The sequence below is a fragment of the Alligator sinensis genome, unplaced genomic scaffold (genome assembly GCF_000455745.1).
Source record: "Alligator sinensis unplaced genomic scaffold, ASM45574v1 scaffold730_1, whole genome shotgun sequence".
Classification (NCBI taxonomy): Eukaryota; Metazoa; Chordata; order Crocodylia; family Alligatoridae; genus Alligator; species Alligator sinensis.
In genome coordinates, this window is record NW_005842027.1 from 2,038,058 (window position 1) to 2,057,453 (window position 19,396).

Here is a 19,396-nt window from a genome sequence, read left to right on the forward strand (position 1 = left end):
ATATACTTAGAGCAAGTGCGGTAGCAGAACAGCAGAGATATCTGCAGAGCCCAGCCCAAGAGAGATCCCAAACTGGATGAGGAATTTACTCTGTACAAGGAGCTCACTGCATTTGTGCTGCACAGAATGACTTCCGATTTGTTCATAGGAATAAACTATGGTATTGGATTTTATGTTTAAATTCTTCTCTCTAACACTCCTGGACCATTCCTCTGTCTAGCTCCAGTTATAGCAGATAGTTTAAATCTAATCCATCGCTTTGTTTTGGGCCATCACTACATCTCAACATCTTACCTGTCTCACCCACTATTAACTGTCAATTATTTATTAGACAATAAAATTAAATAAATGAGATCCTCTGCATGCTCAAGAGGCTCCTTTGGAAATATATAATAAATGTAAGGGAATGTGTCTTGTAACCACTGGACTCACTATAGCTATATTATCTTATGTAGATGATATAGCTATAGTGAGTCCAACGGTTACAAGACACATTCCCTTACATTTATTAGAAGAAGCCTGAATTCACAACAGAAGACAACGCTACCATCTAGACTGCTTCATAAATTTCGGTCCTGATGCAATTTTTCATTGGATCTTTTAAGAGTGAACAGGTCTTTGATTATTCTGATTTCTCTCATTCTTCTAGGGAGAATGGAAATTCATCCACAGAATGTTATTGATATACTTAGTACCACATAATGCCTTTCCACAATAAAAATGCACCTCTTGTGTAACTAAGTCCTCAGAAGTTGTGAAGAACAAGTTGTGATGCTGGGCAGTCACTTACTTCTAAAAATGCTTTGTTGGAAAGACCAGAGGGGGAAAATGTTCCATAACCATATCCCACAAAGACATATATTTAGCTGCATCCACACAAACATGGATGTTTGTTTCCCCAGGTACAAAAAGCAGCAGCATACCTTGTGCTGCTATTTCGCATCCCTGGGGAACACCCATGCCATGCGCCTCTGGTGCATGGCAGGTTACCCTGGTGGGATAGGGGAGGCTGGGGCCAGCAATTGTGCTGGCCCCAGTCATCTGCTGGTGTAATGCATCCTAGCACTCCAGATATCAATGGAACCATGACCATTCACACCAGCTGAGGACCTTCCCCTCAGTTGTTTGCTACCAGTAGTGTATCAGACATACTCACAGCAGCCTGAAGGAGGAGCATGGTCCAGAGAATAGAGCTAAGGGCAAGAACTTCAGATAACTGGATTCTATTTCCAGATCCAAGATTGACTCCCTTGCTGTGGAAATACTCAGCAAGTTGCTTCAGGCCAAATATGCAGAGGTAACATTTTCTGCTATATTGGAAATTGAGTTCTTTTGAAAATATGGCTCCAAATGCAGATGGTGGCCCTGACCTCTTATGTGAATCTAGTATGTAATTTTTCAAAATGCAGATAATAATGATCCTTACTCTTCTTTGTAAATCACTTTGAAGTTGACAGATGAAAATGTACTAACTATTCTTATTATTGTATTGACTTACTCATTAAGGGTACTGTTATCCGCAATATCTTATCATTGAGTCCTCTCACCTTGCCAAAGGCTTAACCACCATCATTATACTGTGCACTTTTAAAATATCCAGCTTTGCTTACCACTGAAACCTTAATGACCTTGGTGTATGCCAGAATTCCTTTGCTAAATAACAACACAATTAGCTATAAAGTTTAGTTGCGTTAACAGAAAATTACTGCCCTTTTTTTAAAGTGGAGTTAGTTCTGATGTTAGTGTTTATTGTATTGCAGGTGTCTATTCTGAATGGAAGCTATACATGGAAAAAGAAACAGCTCAGCAAGCCAGACAAAGAAATAAGACCAATCTCAGAGAATGCTGATACAGAAGACTCCCAGCTAGCAAAGAGCTTTCTTTGAAACTTTGACATTCTTCATTCAAGTCCATTTGTTTAGTGTTCTTCTTCTTCCCCTTTTTCAGCCTTCCCAATATCTATTGTACATTAATAGTGATGGAAAGTACAGAAGCAACTCAGCAGAACAAATAATTGTTCGACACTGCACGTAATGAATGAATGGAGTTTGTTTACTGGCCTCCGCTCTACGCACACTTTTTGGAAATTATGCTGATACTTCTTTTTTGTTCCTTCAAAATTTCATTTGCTAAATTTCAAACTCTGGCCTACCTAAAAAAAAGTACCCCAAACTAGCTTTTGAAAGCACTTAAGAAGCTAAAAATAGCTTTATCTTCTGTATTACAAACTCTGCTGGTCAATTAGCCAAATGCATAAATATGAAGTGGACAACAACATTGCTTTTGTGCCAATGAAAAAAGGAAACATAAGAAAGGAGGAGGAGATGTCAGATATTATGGTTAATAGCTATTCATAGATCCATTGCTCATGAATTTGTCAAGTTCCTTTTTGAACCGGATACACAATCTGCTTCTACAACCTCCTGTGGTAATGGGTTCCACAAATTAATTATACAATGCATAAAAAGTACCTTTTGTTCTTAGTTTTAAACCTGTCTCCTACTAATTTCAGTGAGTGCCCATGGTTGTTGTGAGACTTGGTGAATAACAGTTCCATATTCACTTTGTCTACACCCTTCATGATTTTATAGACCTCTATCATATCCCCTTGTCAGCCTTCTCCTTCCAAACCAAAGAATCCTAGCATTTTTAATCTCTCCTAGTAATTCAACTGCTCCATACCCCTGATCATTTTGGTTGCCCTTCTCTGTACTTTTTCTAACTCTACTACATCCTTATTCAGATGAGACGACCAGAACTGCACACAGTATTCAAAATGTGGGCATACCATGGATTTGTATAACGGCATGATAATGATTTTGTTTTCAATTTCCTTCTTAATTATGCCCAACATTTCATTAGCCTTTTTTGTTACCATTTCAACCAAAAAAAAGCAGGGGAGCTTAACTTGCTAGCAATTAGCTTATATAGGATAACCTGAGAGGTACTAACTTTAATACATTAACTTACAGCAAACATATTGACCAGAAATAGCAGTCCCTATGTAATGGCTACTTAGGCATCAATCACAGGGGACAGCTTGCAACAATTGACATGAGTGTACAATTTCCCTTAAAGGCAAAAAGCCAAATCCCTACCTATAGGCAGTAGCATAATACTCCAAGAGGGGTCCCACTGACATAAGCAAGGCTTCTAGCACAGTAAGCATACCATATTCAGTGCAAGAGTGATCACAATCTGCCCATAAAAACAAGGGGTAAGTGCTGTCAGTTGTGCTTAAAAGGCCTTATTCTTAAGAGGAAAGCAAACAACTGAGAAGAAACTGCATGGGAAGAGAGGAGGGGATAAATGAGTAGAGTGAATGTAAAGAGCAGTAAAGACACAGGCAAAGAAAAGGCCAATACCTGGGAGACCCTGGTGGCTTCTGCTAAGAACTTCTTCATCTCTTCTTCTGTGAATACCACATTCATTGCAGACCCACTGTGAGAAAGGAAATAATATAATATAAAACAGGCTGCCTTCCTTTGTGTTTTAAAAAAGCAAAGCATGCTATACATCACAGTGCGTGTTCTCAAACTACTGTACTGTTACTATTAATGCCATCTCCCTGATTCCAACCACCTGTCCCCTCCTTGACTGAAAGCAAGGGGAAGCTGGTCTCTAAAGCCAGACTCCATTGTACTTACTGAACAAGATGAGTGACCTCAAGAAAACTTGGGAGGAAAAACAGGGCTTGAGTGAAGAATCGAAAAAGAAGCTGAAGTGTAGCATAACCCTTCCCCAAGCTCCCCTTTCTGATCTAATGCTGCGAACCCTTTGTCTCATCTTCCACAAGACATCTACTCAGTGACTTCTTCCCACTCAGAAATCAAGCCTCTCCCTTCAGTTCACCACCAGTTTCTCATCTTTCTGTATGTATGCATGTTAGCTAGGAGTTCACTACCAAAAGGGACACTTTATCCAGTCTTTGGAGCACCTGCTTGTCACAATGCCAGGTGGAAACAAATATGCATAGGCTTGGCAATATCTGTGACAGCCTGAGTGTGGAGAAAATGTGCAGTGTTTTACTAGGAATTGTGTGGCTGGGCCCTGCCACTGAATGCTTTCCAGTGCCTGAGGACCATATGTGAAAAAAATTTGATCTGAAATCTCATCATCCAAAATTTCAAGAAAAGGGGGCTGGGAGAAAGAGGATGGCCTCAGAGTCAGCTGTTTGCTCCACTTTTATAACCAACTGCATATAAAAACCTTCTTTAAAAAAAAAGAAGAAATTATTACACCTGTTTTTTTCCTACTATACTTCTACTTATACTCAGTAAGTCTCACTGGCCCTTTTACTTCAGTGTTAAATTCTCATGGAAATTTGGAGGAAAGGGGATTTAAGAGTATTCCCTTAGGGAATGTTTTAAAAGCTGTCAATTTTACCTAAGAGAAGTAGGTGAGATTGCCTGAATGTTCATAGTATTTCCCTGTAGTCTCCTTTTCTTACTGGGCTTATATAAATCAGTATAAAGCCATGGGTTTCAAAACAACTATGCCAATTTACATCAACGAAGGATCTGGTCCACTCTATTTCATGCACAATTTAAGGGTCACAAGGGTCCTGCATGAAATTAGTGAGGATTATAACCACAAGAATTACTCTGCTTTGGAAGGTGAGGGAAGATAGCCAGAATACTGCAAGATTTATTTTTTGCTTTGAAATTTTGATGCATGTCCACTCTACTACCATCCCTCCCCACTCCCCATCCTCCACCCCATATACTCCTCTTGTCCCTGGACTTAAAACACCTCTGAAGTATTGCATTAGAAATGTCTCTAATGCAAAAGTCTTACTGAATGGGATAAAATTGATAGGATCTATAGATTTTTTTTCCTAAAAGCCAAGGGACACACATCTATAGAATTTTATAACCCTCCCCCAAGCTATAGGGAGTTCTATTCCTGCTAGAGGGCTTCATACAATGGTTCTCCAGGATTTTTCGATAAGGGTACAGCACACATTAAATCTTTTTTTCTTTTTTTTTTTTTTTTTAAATAAAAAGATTGTTTCTACTCCATTTAAAATGAACATGATGCTACTCATTTTGATATTTGTCTCTCTTTCTTATTAAAAGGACCCCATCTCTGATTCTATTTGCACTTGCAAATTGCACCCAGCAAATTGCATCTCTTTTCCTATCTGCTCAGCTATGAAGCTCCTCGCTACATTCACCTCTGAAGAGTGATTGTTCAGAACCCTGGTGTGTGCTGATGCAACTTCTTGCAAAGTTTAGCTGTTGGAAATACTTGGTTTTGTAAAGGAACTATTTGAAAAAAAAGTAGCTGCCAAAATAGAGAGACAAAAAACAGGTGCAAAAGAGCATTTGTAAACAGGAAGCTGCATCCAGAGGAGCTGATAACATATAGTGATGTGCTATCATTTCTGACTGACAACAGCTGCTGGCAGGATACATGTTCCTAGTATGTTTCTGTCTCTCTTTCTGCATGCAAAACTATTTCTCCTTTCCACCGGTGGACAGACATCATGAAACATTTCCAAGAACCCCAAGGAGGATCACAGACGTCTCATGCTCTTGGCCTTGGGGCATAAAGTAAAGTACGAAAGCAAACAGACATTATTAGGACCTTGTCCTGCCTTTGTTCAGTGCCCAAGAGACTTAGTGGATTCTTGGCTTCTTTTAATGAAAGCTGTATCCTGTTTTCACCCATCACAGTGTTTCTGTCCATCTTCTAGAGAACCAGCTCTTCTCCTCCCCCTTCAAAAATCTTTCCCCCCACACCTTACTTTTGTACATACTTCATGCAGTCTGATATACATTGATAGACAAGCTTTACCTCAACACATAGGAAGGCCTCAGCAAGCATGGGTAGCCCACAGAGTCTGCAAAATCAACAGCTTCTTTCTAAAGAGTAAGGGGGGAAATAGATTATGAATTTAGGAAGGTTTTAAATTATACTTGTAATGGTAAAACAAGCTACATTTACCCTTATCCTCAATAAAGATAATGAAAAATAGAATATTCTCATCATCAGACAAGAGTGTACAGACAAGGCTGAATCTCTGAATTTCTTCAGCTTTTAGTTTTCCTCACAAACCCTCACACATAGGGTGCTTGTCTACATAGCATAATATTGAGAAAGTCTGATTAGAGCTTACAGTAATGAAAAGCAATATGCATAAAACTACTGGGCTGGATTCTCTGGGCCATTTTACATGTTTTGTGGTGCCTGAGTAGTATAATATACTCAAAAGTTATAAGAGCTGTCAACATTTGATACGTCAATTCCTCTCTACCCCCGAGTCAAAAGAGCATGAGGAGCAAGAGGACAATCTCCCTGTTTTATTGTGTTTTGGTTTGGTTTGGTTTTTGAGGCCAGGGAGTAAATCAGAACCACCTTGAGGTTGTTCTAACTTATGTTAAAGACCCAGGATCAGGGTAGCATAAAGGTAATCTTCCCCTCCCAACTCCAACACTGCTTTACCATTTTCTCTGGAATACACCTTAACCAAAGAGAAGGTTCAGACCTTGTAAATGTTGTCACTGAAGCTTACTGTGATTAAGAAGTTCATGAATGTTGATAGTAAACTTTTTCCTAATGCATGTTCTAGAGCAGAGTTTCTCAACTTATAGGCCACGACACAAAAGTGGGCTGCAAGAGTATATGAAAGGGTCGCAAACAAATGGATTCTCCTTTAAAGGAGACAAATTTGGCAAACCGTGGCTTTTCTTTTGCAGGCTAGCAGAGTTTCAGCCTGCAAAGGGCTTTTTGCCCTCCCCCTCCCTACCCCACACACACCTGCCCCCTGCCCCACACACTGGGGGTTGGGGCACTGGGTCGGGACTGGCTATTAATGTTTACAAGTGGGTCCTGGTACAAAAAAGGTTGAGAATCACTGTTCTAGAGTAGAGGTTTTCAATTTTTTTTTCATTTGTGGGCCCCTAAAGATTTTCAAATGAAGATGCAGACTCCTTTGGAAATTCTGAATGGAGGCGAAGACCCCACTGAATTGTAAGTGTGGGTACTCACATATTTTGATTGATCATAGTCATCTTTCATGGAGCCCTTAGACATAGTCTTTGAACACCCAGGACCTTGTGGACCTTACCCCCCAGGGGTCCATGGACCACAGGTTACTGTGGTTGAAAACCACTGTTCTACAGCTGGGAATTAACTTGTAAGGTACGCCACTTGAAGAGCAAATAAAATATCCAAATCCATGTCACTTCTCACATAAGACATACCAAAGTGCTAACAGCTTTCCAGGGTGCCTGAGCTACACTGAGATCATCCAAAACAGCTGAGAATACAGATCGGTCTTCTGCCCGGTCAATCTGCAAAGGGCTGGTGCCCAGGATCTTCACTCCATTCCTGTACAGTGGTACTGCCAGGTTATTTGGAATCTGCCCACCTACAGAAATAATGCAATCACTGCATCCCTGCAGACAAGAAGAGAGCGAGAGAGTGGGGTCCATGGTCATGCAAAGTCACATCTCCCTTTGTTAGCAATGACTATTATTTATTAGCCAATGCACTGTTTTGCAACCTATCCAAACAGTGCCAGAACAGAGTTGTATTGATCCAGGAGCATCTCAAGAAGCAGACTGCAAATCAGAGACTACATCTTTCCTAGGGAAAAGGTGCATTCCTCCTTTGAGTTACCCGATATGTTGACAACACAAGATTAAATCATAGTTCATTCAAACATGGAGCTTTAGTACCCAGGCTATCTGGGTCAGATCAAAAACTCCAACCCACCCCCAATGTATTCATCACTCCTGTCACCCTTGGGGATGGGAAGCATGTGAAGCAGTGGCCTTGCAAAGCCAGCTCCCCCTCTTATGCTGCATTCCCTGGGAAGGACAGGCTTCAGATGGGAAAGGGATGTCTTAAATCCCTTTCTCCTTTATGAAGTCACATGCAAGTAATAAGAACCTGTCTTTGAGTAAGGCTAACAGCCTGTCCAATGCTTTGCAATGCAAACAAACCTACAGACTGAAGAATAGACAGCTGATTGGACTACATAAACCTCAACAGATAAGGGGCTTATTGGGTTTGGGTTTTTTGTTTTCAATACATTTAGTCTTTTTTTTTTATTTAGAATCCAGATTTCTGCTAATGGATTCATACATATTCAACTCACAGCTTATGCAAGCACATTTCAGACTACAGGGCTCTCTCAAATTCTCTACCTCTTTTCATTGTATGAGACAAGTCAGGGGGTATTGCTAACCTAAGTACATGGGTCTTTTTTTGTGGTTTCCTGCTTGGATGACCTTACCATTTTAAACAAAAGAATAATGAATCACAAATAATGAACAGGCTTGTTTGCATATGAATATCCTTTTTCACATATGAATGAGGAAACAGACATTAAAGCTTATGGGAACAAAAAAATTTGGTGCGAATATTCACAATAGTAAAAATAAGCCACCTCAAAGCATATGTAAAATTAATGTGGGTGTACATTGCATTTAAATAATGCAATAATTTAGGATAATTAAATAATGCATTTGGCCCAGTTTCATGCCATTTAAACAGCTACTGTTCAGTAAAGAAACTGAGCATAAAAGGCGAGTCAGGCCAAAACCATGAGTGAATGCAACAGCTGTTTAGAATCAAGTGAGCATTTGCAAACACCATTTTGCAATTATTTAACCATCTCTAACAAATAAAAAGACAAAATCAAATACAAAAGCATGGGATGATCTAGACCTTGGTGCTATCTTAGAGCGCAAGTGCATCAACTTAGGTTAACTGACAAGTGCAGTTTTACTGAAAAGGTTTGCCATTGACTGCGCTGGTGGAAGAATTCAGTTTTAATGAGTGTTTTAAAAGAACAGTAGGTTCCAATCATGTATGCCAAAGATGTAAGAGACCATGGGAACCAACTAATAATAAATGTTAGCACAATTTAAATATTATAAATCCTGCTCAATAATAACATGGTTAGTTTTCTATTGTAATGTAAATTCATCTTTATATAGTGCTTTTTATCCCAAAAGCTAAAAGAGCAGTTCACAAAGTGAACAAACTAATGCATACAATACTGAGATCACTTTATTTCCTTTGGATCTGTAGCTGTATCTGGGAGGAAATGGAGAAGCCCTACAACAAAATAATATGTGAGAACTTAGGACAAGAAGTGAGACATGCCTTGCAAATTGCAGGGTACAGATTAGAAGGATACAACTACCTCATCTGTTGTATTTGCTAAGAGATTGGATTTGCTCACTCTCTACTCTTCAAGTTCTCTAGAAGCCAGGAATACTTATGCCCTAGGTTTTACATCTAGTCCAATTACAGCACCTTAATAACATGCCATGGCACTGGATCAATACCATCCCAGAGGACAGAGTGCTACCACATGAACAAGCAAGTCATTTCTTGTGATGTAGAGGTGTTTGCTGTTCATCTACCAGTCTAATGATGCTTAGAGAAGGCACTCAACCAAAATGTTTGCTAAACCAAAACGTATTTTAACATCTACCCTTCCACTTAACATTCTATTTTCAGTCTCTTTTTCCTTCGGTATTTCTGACAGTTTCACTTGGCATGTCTCCCTTTGGAACTTGTGGAGCAACACAAATCTCATATCTATAAAACCAAAATATTACAGTACCCTGGAATGTGTCAGATGAGGCTATATCATGGACTCCAACCCTGAGTAGCTAGAAAAAGCTATGTTGACTAGTCAGAGAGAGAGCAGAGGTCCTAAACATTCACTCTACCTCAAAAGCAGAAAAAGCTACGTCCAGCATTTAGTGTTGTGCTGCGAAGGATACTCATCAAAAGAACAACACTGATCAGCTAAGGAGAAACACCATACTACTAAACAAATTGAGGAGGAATATGGACTCCATTACATACCAATTTATCAACAGTGATATTTTAATTATAAAGTAAACTGAATAACAACTTTGCTGACATATATTTAAAAGATATACATGAGGCACAATTTTGTAAAAGAAGCCTAAAGAAAATTATTTTCCCTTTTATTATAAAATTTCTATTTTTATTACCACCTTGCTTTTTATGCCATTAGTAAGAGAGTTGGGTTTTCTCTTTTCCTGAGTTTGAAAACAAATTAGACTGTTACAATTGTACCTAGGAACCTCCTTTAAATTTATGAATTGTTTCAGAGTGATCCTAAAAACTGGAAAAAGGATACAAAGAGACCCTTAAGCAGACAGCTAGTGAAATAAAAGGTAACACTTTCACTGAAAACAAGAACCAAATACATCTGTGAGCAGGATTTTTTTTTTTTTTAATTATTTTCCTCATAGGCTGCCATCCCACTTTCCAGTAGAAACTCATACATTCACAGTAAATCACTTTAATCCAACATGTGACTTAGTTCTATAATATTCGTTTTTGTGAATCATGACCTTAATTTGTTTTAACAAAATACTGGGCCAAATCTTGAGGTTCTCTCAAAGAAAATGGTCTACTTACAGAAATAAAACAGCACTCAGTGTAAGACCCTAATCCAACAAACATGTAGGCATGATCTTACCTCACAAAACCAGCCTTCCTCAGGATGGCTCTCAGGGGAATAAATCACATGCATAAGTGTTTTCCTGAACTAAGGGCACAAATTGTCACGCTGAAGCCACTCATTATACTTTGAAGGTCTGGGCCAACCAGTATGCCAGAGTTCAACAGACTAGTCTTTGAAATCAGCTGGCCTCTTCCTGTGCTTGCAGCTAAGCATGAAGATCAATATCTACAGGATCAACTAGGTTTAGTGCTCCAGAATCAGGACCTCATTTTTTATTTAGTCTCTCCTTGGGCAATAACTTCAAAGGGCATTTGTTTGTGGAAGAAATTTGTGTTCAGCCTACTGGTTTTCAAAAATGACGTATTATACTATCTGCTTTATTGTAAACAACATGTTAAGAGAGATCTGAGTTCTAGTCGCAGGTCTGCCATTTGCCTCCTGGGTGACCTCTGGCAAGGTCTCTCACCTCTCTGTGCCTCACTTCCCCATCTTTAAAATAGACCTCCTTTGTCAAGAACTGATGGAAACAACACAATAAGAGCAAGGTCCTTTTTCATTACTGTTAGCATTTATATGGTTACATAATCCTACACTTCACTATTACTCCTCTTATATCCTAATGGATTTAACAGCTCCTTAGCAACCCCAGTCTCAAGCCTCTATATATCACAAACCAAACAGTAAGTGCTTTTAAAAAAAATAAAGACATAGAATCATAGAAAGTTAGTTGGAAGGAACCTCAGAAGGTTACATCTAGTCCAACCCTCTACTCAAAGCAGGACCATCTCCAACTAGATCATCCCAGCCAAGGCTTTATCTACTCAGGTCTTAAAAACCTCCAAGGATGGAGATTCCACAACCTCTCTCGGCAACCTGTTTCAGTGCATTACTATCCTCCTAGTAAAAATTTTTTCCTAATAGTCTAATCTAAACTTCCCTTGCTCCAACTTGAGACTATCAATCCTTGTTCTGTCATCTCTCACCACTAAGAACAGTCTAGCTCCATCCTCTTTGGAACCACCCTTCAGATAGTTGAAGGCTGCTATTAAATCCCCTCTCAGTCTTCTTTTCTAGACTAAATAAGCCTAGTTTCCTCAGCTTCTTCTTATAAATTGTGTGCCCCAGCGCCTAAACCATTTTCATTACCCTGCACTGGGATCTCTAATTTTTCCACACCATTTCTTTAGTGAGGGGCCCAAAACTGGACCCAGTACTCCAGACGTGGCTTCACCAGTGCCAAATAATAGGGCGGTGCAAAACAGTACCATTTTATTTTGACTTCCATTTCACCATTTCGACAGGACAGTGTTTCATTTCAAGTTTCATTTCATTTCAAAGCACTGTTCCATTTCGTTTTGTTGAAACTGTTTTGCTGTTTCAACACCATTTTGATGTTTCACCCATAGGCTATAATAGGGAATCACAAAACTACCTTTAACTTTGTCATTTCCTGCCTGATTTGAATGAAAACAGCAGGGATGGTAGCCCCTGCTGAGGCCACAAGGCCTGTCAAGTTGGAATGAGATAGGGGGAGGGGTTTCTGGGAAACTGCACCTCAAAGTCTTGAAAGCAAAATTTGTTTTGCTTGTATGTGTGAAAGCACAGGGGGTGTGAAAACAGCAGGCAAGGTAACTCCTACTAAGGCCATGAAGCCTGCCAAGTTTCAAGGAGATAGGTGCAGGGGTTTCTGGGGTACTGTACCTCAAACTGCTGACAAGCAAAACTCATGTCTCATGTGTGCACCAGACATCTGACTCCCCAGGTACCTCTCCACTTCTACCTGCGCTGCTACATCCCTCTCCCCCCCTACCCCAGCCTGTCCCTCACTCCCTGATGCCTCCAACTGGCTGCCTTGCCTGCATTGCATGCCAGCCTCTGGCTTCTTAACTATTCCTTCCATCCAGGAACAGCACACACACAGACCAACTACAGGTGCTTCCTCAGCCTGACAAAGGTTTTTTTCAACCTGAAAGCTGGCATCCCAGGCAGCTAAGCTGAGCTCACCTGGAGCCTCACAACACCACTGCAACCAACAAGCCTCAGGCCTGTCAAAGATGTGATGGGTCTGGGCTTTCCCCAGCCAGGACTATGTGCATGCGTATGATGGCTGGAGGTTATAGCACTTCCTACCCATCTTTCCCCAGGGAGATCTTCAGTCCTGGCATTTTCTGAGGCTTCTGTGCCACCGGCAGTCCCACCAGGCCTCCCAACCCTGCCAGAGTGCAGTTTTCGTGGTCATGTGCAAGACCTGGAGCCTCCTCCTTCCTGATAGCCCCAGCCCATACCTCCATGTTTGTCCTGGCATGGGAGCTCAGCAGGGATATGTTCTTCCCCTGCTGGCTGGTGATACAGTGTGTGCTGCCTCCAGCTCTGAGAGCGAGGAATTAAATGGTTTTAAAAAAATGAAAAAAGGAAATAGGTGTGGACAGAGTGAGGAGGGTGGCACTCATTCCATTTGCACCTGGAGCTTGGGGAACCCCAGCAGTGGGAGATTCACCTTAAAGAACACCAGCTGCTCCACCAAACCAGGATCCAAAGAGGTGCGGTGGGGTGTCACTACATCATCAGCAATGCTGAACACCCTCTCTCTTGGAACACTGGCAGGTGGACAGGTCAGGTGTTCCCGGGCAACTGCGGCCAGATACAGCCACATCTGGCTGTGGCTTGCCCAGTAGGCCAAGCGGTCACACAGCAGCAACTCCATGTCCTTGGTGAGATAGGCAGCCACTAAGGCCTGAGCACTACCTGCTTGATGTTGAGGTCTGGTGCCTCTGGACCCTACCATGGAAACCATGCCCATGGCCCATATTGGCAGTACCTGTGGGGGAGGAGGAGACTGGCTGGCGGCTCTTCCATGTCCCCCCACCTCCACCCTTCTGCCTCACTGACTCTCTTCACCAGCACCCCTGTTCAGTGATTCAGGCTTTGACTGCTGCATACGCTCCCCTTCACTCTCAGGTCACGTGACAGCCAGCATGTAGACCATGCTGGAGTGCAGGGCATTTCCTGATGCCCTCCTTCAGCCACCTCACCAGTGCCTGCACATCTGGTGACAGCAGCTTGCCCCAGCCAGGAACATTGATCCCCTGGAACTTCTCCATTTGGTTCTGAAGTTCCCTCACTACGGGGATCACCTGGCTAAAGAGGGCATCACCAGTGCTGTCCCCCTCCAAGACATCCCTGAAAATGAGGTGGAACTTGTGTGCCACACAGCGGATGCCAACAAAGTTGGCATCACAGACCACCATGATCATATTGGCCCCATTGTCAGTGACCATGAACCCATGGGTGAGCTCACCCTGCCCAATGAGCCACCCCTGCACCAAGCGGTTCATGGCCCCCATGATCTCAGTTGCCATGTGGGACCCATCCATCGCCTCAGCTTGAAGGAGAACCTGCGATGGCCTGACTGGCTGCACCACTGCCCTGTGAGGGAAAGGTATACATGAGCTCCACCCCAGCTGATCCAGATGTCTGAGGTGAAGTGTAAGGCCACTGTGTGGCTCCTCCAAGTACTCCCTGCATGCCTCATAATAAGGCTTCAGGAGCAGCAAGAGATGTGCAGGTGCAAGCCTGCTCCACCCCTGCTCCCCGAAGCCTCCTAAAAAAATCCCCAGCAGCTGTGGAGTACCCTGCCAACCCCCAGCACAGTCAGAGGCAAGCAGGTTCTGTGGTGGGAGGGGGTTAATCTCAGGCAGTGGAGAGGAGCCCCCCCTTTCTGTCCGCCTTTCCTCCACTGTTCCAGGGTGGCCTGCTTCTGCTTTGTGGGGATGGGGGCTTTGGAGCAAGAGGGGGAGCATGCCCAAAGGGAAGTCCCACTGGTGCCAGGCCAAGGAGAAACAAGGACAAGGGGGTGGTCCCTGTGGAGATGCATCAGCATCCCTGTGGTGCACATCTGTTTTGTTCCCTTGCCCCAGCTGATTTTGGCTCTGCAGTGCAGGCAGATAGCATATGTAGGACCATCTGCCAGCTCAAATTGATCCCAGACAGTACTACCTGCTTGCTTCTGGGATGTGGGTGCATGTGTGGATGCTGCTGCACTTTCCCCCTCCTCAGCAGGCAGAGGCACAGCAACAGAAGGAACAAACTTAGCTGAGCCCCCTGCCTTCACCACCTCTAACTCAACCTCCTCCACAGTACCTTCTGGGGAAGGAGACCTGGTTCTAGGGGAAACCTGAGGGGTGTGGAGCACAAACTCAGAAGATTCCCCCTTCTCCCCAAAATTTCCCTTGCTAAGGCACTCAGCTCCAGCTCATCCTCTGGCACTGGAAGACTCAGCATGGGAAGTGAAAGCGGGGTGGAGGAGACTGTCATGCTGGTGCTGCTGCTTGTTGTCATGGTGGTAGTGGGGGAGGTGTTATGGCTGGTGCTCTTGGAGGGGATGCAGACTCAGGCACAGGTACTGGCACTGCTCCCATCTCCTTGCTGCCTATAGAACTAGTGGAAGCCTTATGCCTGCTTGTTGTAGCAAAGAGGCTGCATCTCAGTTGAGGGGGGAGGGGGGGATTATAGCTCTATCCCTCTAATCCCTCTTCTGCCCCACACTGAAGGCTTGCCAACTGCCTTTCCAGCACGCTTAATTATGTTTTTCACAGTGTCTTTGCCTTGGTGTGCTGGAAAATTGAAAAGAATCAATGAATATAATAATAAAATAAAAGGGTATAGAAAGCAAAAGGTATTGATGAATCCCACTTGCTAGGCTAGCAAGTAGGTAATGAATGACAGCCTTTGTTGTCTGATGCTGAGCTGCTGGAAGACACAGCTCAGTAACTGGCCCCAGGGCAGAAAGCAGCTCAGTTCAAACAGTGCTGTTTTTTATGCTTTTTTTCCATCCCTCCCCCAGAGCACTGGGATTGCAAGGGACCTCAGGGAAGGATCACAGTCACTGGCCAGCTACAAAGCCAATATGAGAGCAGTCCTTTCCCCCTTTTCCCCCTCTATCTCCTTACTTTCTGTTTCCCTGCAAGCAAGCCCAGCTTCAGCTTTGAAACTTGAAATGTTTCAAAAGTTTTGAAGTGTTTCAACTGCCCTCATTCCATTTCGAGGCTGTTTCAAAGCCCTTTGTTTCGTTTCAATTTTGTTGTTTCAAGCTTGAAATGAGTTGAAACAGCATCGAAATGAAACAGCTGATAAAATTTCACTCAGCCCTACCAAATAGAGGTGAATAATCACTTCCCTTGGTAGCTGGCAACACACCTACCAATGCAGCCCAGTATGCCCTTAGCCTTCTTGGCAACAAGGGCACACTGTTGTCTTATATTCAGCTTATTGACCACTGTAATCCCCAAGTCCTTTTCTGCAGAGCTGCTGCCTTGCCAATCAGGCCCCAGCTGGCATCAGTGCATGGGATTGTTCTATCTTAAGTGCAAGACTTTTACTTCTCCTCATTGAACCTCATGAAATTTCTTTTGGTCTAATCCTCCAATTTGTCTAGGTCTCTCTGAATCCTAACACTACCTTCCAGAAAGTAATGCAGCTGGGCCTCTAGATACCACAGTATAAAGATACCCTCAGAAATCTGACAAACATCTGCAAGAAATGACCCTAGTAACAAATTGCAAGTCTATATCACCTGTGTGCCATACCAAGAATCATCATGTTGCAACATAATCTGTCCACTTGGTCCCACCCCAAGTTCACCAACGTACCAAAAAGAGGCATGTAGCAATGCCTTTAAGCAGGAGTCAGCAACCTATGGCCCATGATGTGGCCTGCAAAGCTACCATTTTGGTGGTATTTGGAGGCTGGGGGGCGGCCTCTGCCTATGCTGTGTTGCGGCTGAGTGTTAGGGCTTTGGTAGAGGGGGAGTTCTCCCAGCATGGCACCACATTGCAGCCCTGTGGCAGGGAGAAACAGCAGAGGGGATGGGGTCCTTGTAACAACTTGCCTTAGACCCACGCTGGATTATCCTGCCCTGCTGGAAAACACTATCAGCCACTGCTTTAGAGTAGCACTGAGCCACAGCCAGAAACCCTCCTAGGCTCTATGTCTTGAGTGCTTATTGGTATATACTCATCACTACTCTAAGCCAGTACCATGCCTCATTTCAGGATCTGCTGTAAGCAGAGCAGGAGCTAATGACTGGAAAATGCTTCATGACAGCAGTCCTAGGTGGGGTTCATAGGCAGTGTAGACATATCATCTATAGTTTTCCTACACCAAACCAACCACCTGCTATTTTTGCAAAAATCCACTACTCCTTTCATAATTAACTGGCATGTGACTTGAAAAGGTTTGGCATGACAGGATAATAAGGTAACGACTAACTGAGGAAGTTAACACTGTGATACGGTCTTGGTTTTTCAAGATGCATTCAGCCACGACTCAGGCTTCAACTGCATGTGCTCAGGATGTTTCAGACCTGAGAAGGTTCATAAACAAACCTAAAAGCATAACCAAGGTCATAATCTAGATCAAAAAATATAAATGTGGACAAATAAAGATAAGCTATCATTACGGAGAGATGGGAAGTAGAGCCTACAGATAAACCAGGCCTCAGTGTAAATGCATTATTCTTTTCACGTATGTGTTTTGTACCTATTTGCATTTGCTCCCTCATCAGCCATCTCTGCCTTCTCTTTGATCCTACGGTAATTAGGCACTGTGTTTCATCAGCGTTATTTCTCTGATAGACTGTCACACCAATTTTCTCCCCACCCCAGGTTCATAAGTTCAGTTTTGGTTAAATAAACAAGAGTTTAGATGCTTAATTAGATGCTTATTTAAATGATCCTCGTGCAAACTTTTCAAGTGAGAAAAAAATTGGGCTGACTATTGCATGAAAATAGGCACAAATCATGTTGGCTTATCCAAGGGCTATGCTTTTCAGTTACAGTGGGCACGTCTACACGAGACACTACAGTGCTGTAGCATTGGCAGGCACAAACTGTGATGCCAATGCTACCGCACAGTAACTCATTGCTACTGTACAGTAGTGTCAGAAAGCAAGTACTAAATGACTGCACACAGCACATGTGTAGACATGCCCAGTATATATTTTATCAACATTTCACAAGAAATATAAAAGAGGGCAAAGACATGGTGAGTAGTAAATGGGCCCATCCATGACAAGAAAATCTTGTCTGAGGATGCATAGACAGCAATTTTTTGTGCATTATGCTTTTAATTGTCTTTTACTTGCTTCTCAAGGCATAAGTCATAATCAGCTGGCCTAGCTATAGTACCATCTTTAGAAACTTGTTGCCATTTTCAAACCAGCTTAGATCAATCATTACACATTGAAACATGAACCAGAAAGGTAGCATGGAACGGTATCTTCAAAGCTGCTTCAAGAACCGAGATACCCAACTCCCAGTGAATTCCAATGAACCTGGAGTGCCTAATTCCCTCCATGTTGCTTTGAAATATCAATCATGAAGTCTTATTTAGGAAAATAAAAGCACTGAAGCTTTTCCATACTTCCCTCAATCCACCCTGCCCCCAAACCAAATCTCTCTTCCATCCATCCAAGGGCTAGCTGGGATTTTCCTTTCACTTATCAATATGGCAAGGGCAGAACAGCTGCAAATACCTAAAACCCCCATATTTGAGGCCGCACGCATGAGATTACTGAAATAACGTTCTAATTTCTCATCCTCTGCCCTCAAACTACCTATTACTGCCACCCTTCGGAACGTGCTCAAACCCCCTAATCACGGCAAGGTAAAGCCAGATACCCTAAGCATTTAGGCTCATTTTCAGGCTGTGAATTGTTCTGCTGGCTTCAGTAAACCACTCACATGCTAGAAGTCAAGGGTACACTCAAGTGCTTTCAGCATCAGAAACTGAAAGTCAGCACTCCAAGGGCAGAACAATTTAAGCAATAAATGACTGTGCAACAAATTAAATCTGCCTGTAAATATTGCACAGTATGTCATCTTTGCAAAATAATTTAATATTTATTTGGCATTCATTATTGAGCAGTCTGTTAGGAGTGGCAACAATGTGGAAAATGCAACATCAAGGTCCAAAATAAACAGCTCTAGCAGGCACCCCCACCAAAGCAGCCAATGACTTGAATTTTTTAAAGTTTGGCCTGCTTCAGGGCTCTTTGCTGATGCTATTTGTGAGGCTGTTTGGATTTCTTTTATTTACCTCATGTTGGTAGATGTCCAGGATCCTCTCCAGTGACAGCTCCTCGAAGTACAGTCTGTCACATTCATCAAAATCTGTGCTCACCGTCTCCGGATTGCAATTCACCACAACTGTCTTGTTGCCTAGCTGACGCAGCGTGCGGATACTGGAGACAGCACACCAATCAAACTCCACGCTGCTGCCTGCCAGGAGATGGGGAGAGTAAGGAGGGGAAGGAAGGACTAACAGGAGGGAGCACAAACAAATACTTATAACAGCCAAACTTAAAAGAAATGAAAAACATTCCCTGTCAGGTCAGACCAAGCAATCTAATTGCCTCACGTGGAAACTTTAAGAACCCATAAACATAATTTTTCAAGCATGTCATGAGCATTGGCTCAGCAGCTCAGGAAGACAAGCCTTGATTGTGTCTGTCAGCCTACATGACTAGACACTCCTGTTCATCCTAGGCCAGCCTTCTACTGCAGCCTTCCAATGTTATCTGCAAAGAATTTAAGCCAAAATAGGCAGGAACTTGAAGGTGCCCAAATTTAGTCTATATTATTTGTGATCATCCTTTATTCTAGGAAGTACAAAAATACTATGGGGAAATAAAGCTTAGGCTTGCATAGATACTGTTTAAGAGAAAAGCATCAGTTACAGGAGAGATGCCTTGGTGCTGGGAATGACCGTAAACTGCGTCCAACTGGAGGGCCTGGTGGCAATGAGTTGGGGCTACTCATGGTGGGTAAGAGTAAGGCGAGTATAGGGCCCTTCAAAACCCTAGCCCCCCACTGCCTTGTGGATACTCCTTGGTTGGAGAAAAGCTAGGGGACATGACCCCGACAGGAAAGCCCC

The 19,396-nt window shown here is 42.8% G+C and overlaps 1 protein-coding gene across 2 annotated transcripts in view; it reads right to left on the reverse strand.

Annotated features, from left to right (window-relative positions):
• The window catches only part of CPS1 (carbamoyl-phosphate synthase 1), a 144,163-nt gene that overhangs the window by 27,364 nt on the left and 97,403 nt on the right, over positions 1 to 19,396 (reverse strand). For both annotated transcript variants that reach the window (XM_025202494.1, XM_006022276.3), the window contains exons 25-28: positions 18,560 to 18,741; positions 7,209 to 7,403; positions 5,800 to 5,867; positions 3,366 to 3,441 (exon numbers count right to left, since the gene is read on the reverse strand). In XM_025202494.1, the coding sequence (XP_025058279.1) occupies positions 3,366 to 3,441; positions 5,800 to 5,867; positions 7,209 to 7,403; positions 18,560 to 18,741 (521 nt within the window). The remainder of the gene's footprint in view (positions 1 to 3,365; positions 3,442 to 5,799; positions 5,868 to 7,208; positions 7,404 to 18,559; positions 18,742 to 19,396) is intronic.